The 8,026-nt window shown below is 51.0% G+C and overlaps 1 protein-coding gene across 1 annotated transcript in view; it reads left to right on the top strand.

Annotated features, from left to right (window-relative positions):
• The first annotated feature begins 2,507 nt into the window (after window positions 1-2,507).
• The window catches only part of clstn2a (calsyntenin 2a), a 524,817-nt gene continuing 519,298 nt past the window's right edge, over window positions 2,508-8,026 (top strand). The window contains exon 1 of the mRNA XM_078563666.1: window positions 2,508-2,730. Within this exon, the coding sequence (XP_078419792.1) occupies window positions 2,649-2,730 (82 nt within the window). The 5' untranslated portion in view covers window positions 2,508-2,648. The remainder of the gene's footprint in view (window positions 2,731-8,026) is intronic.

Here is an 8,026-nt window from a genome sequence, read left to right as displayed (position 1 = left end):
CTGGCCACTCAATAGGACTGTGAGCTCGGTGGCAACCAATTAGGCTGGTGCTTCTGGGAAGATTGCTCTGGGTTCTCACTCCCAACAAGTGCAGGCCTGAGAGGTTCATTAGTCCTGACATTGGGATCCTGAAACCTATGGCAAAATCTGGCCCATGATGTCAGGTTCCACATGTATGTTGGTGACACCTAGCTCTACATCATCACTGCCTCTCTCAATCCATCCAGTGCCTTTGTTTTGTCCAACAGCTTGTCTGATTTCCAATCTTAGATTAACTATAATTTCCTCTAATTAAATATTGAGAAGCTCAAAAATCACTGTCTTTGGGACCCTACCACAGTCACTATTCCCTAGCTATTGAGGCCATCACCCTCCCTAGCAAGTATCACATGATATTCTGTTTGCTACCTTAGTATCTTATCTGGCCCTAAGTTGAGCTTCCATCCCCATATCCCCTCCATCACAAGATTGCCTATTTTTCACCTCCATACCATGGGTCAGCTCTGCCCTTGCCTCAGTAAATCTGCTGCTGGAACCCTCATCCATGCTTTTTGAACATCCAGATTCACCTTCCCATTGCTTTTCTGGATAACTACCCACCTACCATCCTCTGTACATCAGCTCATCCATAACTCAGCTATCCATAACCGAACTCTCACTAAATCGCCAGAGTGCTCATTATGTCCAGCAAAATTGTCATCCTCATGATCAAATAACTCCATGGCCTCACCCCTCCCTGTCACTGTAACCTCCTCCAGCCCTACAATCCTCTGAGAATGTCTACACTCCTTCAACTCTGGCTTCATATGCATTCCTCACATTTTTTTTATTTATTCATGGGATGTGAGCATCACTGGCTAGGCCAATATTGATTGCCCTTGAGAAAATGATGGTGAGCTGCTTTCTTGAACCAGTCCATCTGGTGTAGGAAAGGAGTTCCAGGATTTTGACCCAGTGACTGTGAAAGAAAGGCAATATAGTTCCAAGTCAGGATGGTGTGTGGCTTGGAACTGAGCTTGCAGATGGTGGTGTTGTCATGCATCTCCTGTCCTTACCTTCCTAAATGGTAGAGTTTGTGGGTCTGGAAGGTGCTGTTGAAGGAGCCTTGGTGAGTTGCTGCAGTGCATCTTGTGGATGGTACACACACACGCCACTGTGATGGTGGTGGAGGGAGTGAATGTTGAAGGTAGTGGATAGGTTCCCAATCAAGTGGGTTACTTTGTCCTGGATGGTGTTGAGCTTCTTGTGTGTTGTTGGATCTGCATTCATCCAGGCAGTTGGAGAGTATTCCATCATACTCTTGACTTGTGTCTTGTAGATGGTGGACAGACTTAGAGTTAGAAGATGAGTTACTCATTGCAGAATTTCTAGCCTCTGACCTGCTCTTGTAGCTACAGTATTTATTTGGCTAGACCATTTCAGTTTCTGGTCAATGGTGAACACCAGGATGATGATAGTGGGAGATACAACAATGGTAATGCCATTGAATGTCATGGCAAGATGGTTGGATTCTCTTCTGTTGGAGATGGTCATTGTCTGGCACTTGCGCAGCATAAATGTTACTTGGCATTTATTTGTGGAACCTCCTCCCCCAGTGAGTTGTTTAATTGTCCACCACCATTCACTACTGGATGTGGCAGGACTGCAGGGCTTAAACCTGATCCATTGTTTGGGGAATTGCTTAGCTCTGTCCATCACATGCTGCTTCCACTGTTTGGCATGCAAGTCGTCCTGTGTTGAAGCTGTGCCAGGTTGATACCTCATTTTTACGGATGTCTGGTGCTGCTCCTGGCATGCCCTCCTGCAATCTTCATTCCTCTTATTACTGGCAACCTGCCTTCAGTCATCAGAGCCCTAAACTCTGGAATTCCTTGGTAAACCTATCCGTCTCTTTCCTCCTTTAAGCATTTAGTCATTGTCCTAATATCCTTCTTTGACGATGTGTAATTTGTCTGGTAGTACTCCTGTGAAGGCCTTTTGATGTTTCACTCCGTTATAATGGCGCTTTAATAAATGTTGTTGTTTTAGCCCTGTCTCTAAAGACGTCAACTTTTCTGTTTTTTAATTTATTCATGTCACAAAGATTGACTGAACTGTTCCTGAGGGCATTGTGTTCATTATAAACTCTCACTCAGAACAAAGTGTTTACGACTAGATTATGCACAGTGGAAGACACATAGGGACACTTTTAAACTTCAAAGTTTCATCTGCAGAGAAAAGCAGTAAAAGGAATCCGAGCAATTAGTGTGGTGCCAGGTTTGACTTGCCATTACAGAGAGCAAGGTGAGTAAAATGAGTGTGGAATGAAGAGGTAACCCAGTTAAAGAGATTGGGATGACTGTAAATAAGGATGCACCAAGTGCCCTTTCACTGGGGAGTTGGGAACTTGATGTTGCCAATGAATATGTATGAGGCTCCAGCTCTCCTCTCTGTGACGTCGCCGTGGTCCCGGGCTGCGTTAATCTGTTCTTTCTCTCTCTCTCTCCCTTTAATGCGGCGAGTACTGGCCGGCTTTTTACATTGGCCGGTGCAGAGTTGCTGGCTTTATCGCAGAATAGCGCCCGTTTTCCTTTCGGCACGGTCTCAAAGAAGGATCTCGGAGGGAAGGGGGGAAAAAAATAATAATCCAGTGGCAACGTGTGGCCGTCATGCAGCTGAGAATATCATGCGCCCAGAAACGCGCTTTGCTTCTGCTAACCGGCTGGCTTTGCAGCGTCCTTGCACACAGAGGTGGGTTAAGGAGAACTCTCAGTCGGCGGGGACTGTGCGATGAGAGGTGACCCTCACTCGCAGCGTCCTTAGCCAAGGCGGAATGCACCGTAATGTTGCAAAGCTTGATTTGCAGATGCTTGGATTTTGTATATATAATGTATTTGTGGTCTGTCGGGATTTAGCCGGGACATACTTTCAATTCGTTGAATTGTATCGGCTGCATGAGCTTTGCTGTAAAAAAAACTGTATTTGCTGGTGTTTTAACAGAAAACTCCAATGGAACTGACCTAGGTGCTGCTCAGAAACGTTCAAACTCACGTAACGTGCCTTCCCTAGTGCACTATGACATTTGCAGAGATGAATCCGAGTCCCATTCTTGTGAACTCTTGTATAGAGGGAGAGGGATGACGAATGTCCGCGCATTTCAGGTTATTGGGAACCGTCGCGTGGCGGTTCCCTGGGACAAGATAGCGACCCGAATAACTTTTTTTAAAAAAAACCTTTCCTAAGCTTTGTGCCCTTAGAATTAAAAATAAAACAACGGGTTGAGGCAAATATTCAGGACGCGGGGAAAGGTTCAAATCGCTGCAGAAACCTGGCGCACAAACTGTTTGGATTTTGCCTTCTTGGAAATCCATGCATTTGGATAAAAATGTTGTAGCGGCTCCCAGCCTGGCGTTCGGGATATCGAACCCATTTCACACACTTCAGGCTTTTCTGAGGCGACTGATAGAGCAAGTCGGGTTAGCTTCTTACCACATGTGATATAATCAAGGTATCCCTCAAACATTACCCCCTACCACACCCCCCCCACCCCCAAAAAAAATAATCCTGGATCTCGACTCTGAACTATTGAATGAATTGCCAAAATATGCCAGAGTTTAGTTTTGTGTGTGTTTCGGTGATTGAACATCACAATAAGGAGCTTGATCAAAATCAGATGGTGAAGATCATATTGCAGTAAAAGTGAGAAAAATTTCTTAATTAGCTGCTTTCCTGCCTAGTTTAGCACTGTTTGGGGGGTAAATATTTCTCAAGCGGCGGCACAGAATGGGCGGTATTTGTATTCAGTTCCAGTACTGTCTCTGCCGCTCACTGTGCTGAGGGTATGCGGGGCTGTAACCAGTGTTTGTATTAAACTGTGCGGTACGGTTTATATTTAATGGGATGTACATAATGCATAATGGTCGGATGACGGATGTGTAAACACGTTGGGGCAAAAGTTGCGCAGCAGATCCGCAACCGCCTGTTTTGCGCCACCATGCGCTGTAATTCCGATTCCCGTTTGAATTGTAGTATTTGTGTATTAACAGGAAATTTAGAGTTGAGAACCATATCCAAATCGTACCCTTAACCACTACTCGTTAACCGTACAGGTCGATGGCCCATTTTAAAAAGCCAGCACGAGTAATTGGTTTCGCGCCTTATTAGTTTTCAGCTTCTTCCTGGAGAGAAAGGGATGTGAATGACAATATACCAGAGTTAGTAAGGAAACCTGGTAACAGTGAGTTATAATAGACGTGAACCTGTAAGGTACGATAGACGATGTGGAGTTCCTGTAGGTACAAATGTGTCACCTGAATAATTGGCTACTAGCCTGTGGTTTTTTTGGGGTTAAAGTAAACTTGCTGTCACCTCTTCTGAACTACAGCACCAAACCAAACATACTGCCGATGCTGGAAATCTGAACTAAAAACAAAATACTGGAAATACTCAGCAGCGTCTGTGGAGAGAGAAAGTGGGTTAACGGGTGGGGGTGGGGGGTCTCTCAGCGGGAGGGGAGGGGGTGAGGGTCTCTCAGCGGGAGGGGTGGAGAGTCTCTCAGCGGGAGGGGAGGGGGTGGGGGTCTCTCAGCGGGAGGGGAGGGGGTGGGGGTCTCTCAGCGGGAGGGGTGGAGGGTCTCTCAGCGGGAGGGGTGGAGAGTCTCTCAGCGGGAGGGGTGGGGGGGTCTCAGCGGGAGGGGTGGGGGGGTCTCAGCGGGAGGGGAGGGGGGTCTCTCAGCGGGAGGGTTGGGGGGTCTCAGCGGGAGGGGAGGGGGGTCTCAGCGGGAGGGGTGGGGGGGTCTCAGCGGGAGGGGTGGAGGGTCTCTCAGCGGGAGGGGTGGGGGGGTCTCAGCGGGAGGGGTGGAGGGTCTCAGCGGGAGGGGAGGGGGTCTCTCAGCGGGAGGGGAGGGGGGTCTCTCAGCGGGAGGGGTGGGGGGGGTCTCAGCGGGAGGGGTGGAGGGTCTCAGCGGGAGGGGAGGGGGGTCTCAGCGGGAGGGGTGCAGGGTCTCTCAGCGGGAGGGGAGGGGGGTCTCAGCGGGAGGGGTGGAGGGGTCTCAGCGGGGGGTGGAGGTGGAGGGGGTGGAGGGTCTCTCAGCGGGAGGGTTGGGGGGTCTCAGCGGGAGGGGTAGGGGGGTCTCAGCGGGAGGGGAGGGGGGTCTCAGCGGGAGGGGTGGAGGGGTCTCAGCGGGAGGGGTGGGGGGTCTCAGCAGGGGTGGAGGTGGAGGGGGTGGAGGGTCTCTCAGCGGGAGGGGAGGGGGGTCTCAGCGGGAGGGGTGGGGGGTCTCAGCAGGGGTGGAGGTGGAGGGGGTGGAAGGTCTCTCAGCGGGAGGGGAGGGGGGTCTCAGCGGGAGGGGAGGGGGGTCTCAGCGGGAGGGGTGGGGGGTCTCAGCGGGGGTGGAGGTGGAGGGGGTGGAGGGTCTCTCAGCGGGAGGGGTGAGGGCGGGGGTCTCAGCGGGAGCTGAGCAAGGGTCACGGGCCGGACGGTAATTCGGTTACACTCTTTGGGAACCAGTCGTTTCTTCGCCACCAAGTCCGACGAGGACAACCTTGGCTTCCCAACCATCGCCGTGTCTGGGGCGATAGTTAGAAAATCAGCCTTTACAGTTTAGCTTTTGCGATCCTGAAGAGATGTCGCAACATTCAAAATTTGGATGTGGCCGTTGGACGTCCAAAAGGCGAACCTGGTTCAGCTCAGTGTGATATTTTCAAACTGCCCTGACACAATGAGCATTTCGCTCATTCCGTTACATAAACGATTTGTATTTGAAACTGTACATGGATATATAAGGTATTTCTGCCTAACAGCTATAATTTAATTGCATTTCGACTTGCATAAGCATCCGGTAGGATGGACACGGTGAGGTAGTGAGGTAGGATAGACACGGTGAGGTAGGATGGACACGGTGAGGTAGTGAGGTAGGATGGACACAGTGAGGTAGGATGGACATGGTGAGGTAGTGAGGTAGGATGGACACGGTGAGGTAGGCTGGACACGGTGAGGTAGGATGGACACGGTGAGGTAGTGAGGTAGGATGGACACAGTGAGGTAGGATGGACACGGTGAGGTAGGATGGACACGGTGAGGTAGGATGGATATGGTGAGGTAGTGAGGTAGGATGGATACGGTGAGGTAGGATGGACACGGTGAGGTAGTGAGGTAGGATGGACATGGTGAGGTAGGATGGATACGGTGAGGTAGTGAGGTAGGATGGACATGGTGAGGTAGGATGGATACGGTGAGGTAGTGAGGTAGGATGGACACGGTGAGGTAGGATGGACACGGTGAGGTAGTGAGGTAGGATGGACATGGTGAGGTAGTGAGGTAGGATGGATACGGTGAGGTGGTGAGGTAGGATAGACATGGTGAGGTAGGATGGACACGGTGAGGTAGTGAGGTAGGATGGACACAGTGAGGTAGGATGGACATGGTGAGGTAGTGAGGTAGGATGGACACGGTGAGGTAGGCTGGACACGGTGAGGTAGTGAGGTAGGATGAACACGGTGAGGTAGGATGGACATGGTGAGGTAGGATGGACATGGTGAGTTAGTGAGGTAAGATGGACACTGTGAGGTAGGATGGACACGGTGAGGTAGGATGGACACGGTGAGGTAGTGAGGTAGGATGGACACAGTGAGGTAGGATGGACACGGTGAGGTAGGATGGACACGGTGAGGTAGTGAGGTAGGATGGACATAGTGAGGTAGGATGGACACGGTGAGGTAGGATGGACACGGTGAGGTAGTGAGGTAGGATGGACACGGTGAGGTAGTGAGGTAGGATGGACATAGTGAGGTAGGATGGACACGGTGAGGTAGTGAGGTAGGATGGACATAGTGAGGTAGGATGGACACGGTGAGGTAGGATGGACACGGTGAGGTAGTGAGGTAGGATGGACACGGTGAGGTAGTGAGGTAGGATGGACATAGTGAGGTAGGATGGACACGGTGAGGTAGGATGGACACGGTGAGGTAGTGAGGTAGGATGGACACGGTGAGGTAGTGAGGTAGGATGGACATAGTGAGGTAGGATGGACACGGTGAGGTAGGATGGACACGGTGAGGTAGTGAGGTAGGATGGACACGGTGAGGTAGGATGGACATAGTGAGGTAGGATGGACACGGTGAGGTAGTGAGGTAGGATGGACATAGTGAGGTAGGATGGACACGGTGAGGTACTGAGGTAGGATGGACACGGTGAGGTAGTGAGGTAGGATGGACATGGTGAGGTAGGATGGACATGGTGAGGTAGGATGGACATAGTGAGGTAAGATGGACACGGTGAGGTAGTGAGGTAGGATGGACACAGTGAGGTAGGATGGACATGGTGAGGTAGTGAGGTAGGATGGACACGGTGAGGTAGGCTGGACACGGTGAGGTAGTGAGGTAGGATGGACACGGTGAGGTAGGATGGACATGGTGAGGTAGGATGGACATGGTGAGTTAGTGAGGTAAGATGGACACTGTGAGGTAGGATGGACACGGTGAGGTAGGATGGACACGGTGAGGTAGTGAGGTAGGATGGACACAGTGAGGTAGGATGGACACGGTGAGGTAGTGAGGTAGGATGGACACGGTGAGGTAGTGAGGTAGGATGGACATAGTGAGGTAGGATGGACACGGTGAGGTAGGATGGACACGGTGAGGTAGTGAGGTAGGATGGACACAGTGAGGTAGGATGGACATAGTGAGGTAGGATGGACACGGTGAGGTAGTGAGGTAGGATGGACACGGTGAGGTAGGATGGACACAGTGAGGTAGTGAGGTAGGATGGACACGGTGAGGTAGTGAGGTAGGATGGACATAGTGAGGTAGGATGGACACGGTGAGGTAGGATGGACACGGTGAGGTAGTGAGGTAGGATGGACACGGTGAGGTAGTGAGGTAGGATGGACATAGTGAGGTAGGATGGACACGGTGAGGTAGGATGGACACGGTGAGGTAGTGAGGTAGATGGACACGGTGAGGTAGTGAGGTAGGATGGACATAGTGAGGTAGGATGGACACGGTGAGGTAGTGAGGTAGGATGGACATAGTGAGGTAGGATGGACACG

This window comes from Cetorhinus maximus, chromosome 19 (genome assembly GCF_964194155.1).
Source record: "Cetorhinus maximus chromosome 19, sCetMax3.hap1.1, whole genome shotgun sequence".
Classification (NCBI taxonomy): domain Eukaryota; kingdom Metazoa; phylum Chordata; class Chondrichthyes; order Lamniformes; family Cetorhinidae; genus Cetorhinus; species Cetorhinus maximus.
This window is presented reverse-complemented; position numbering and strand designations above follow the sequence as displayed.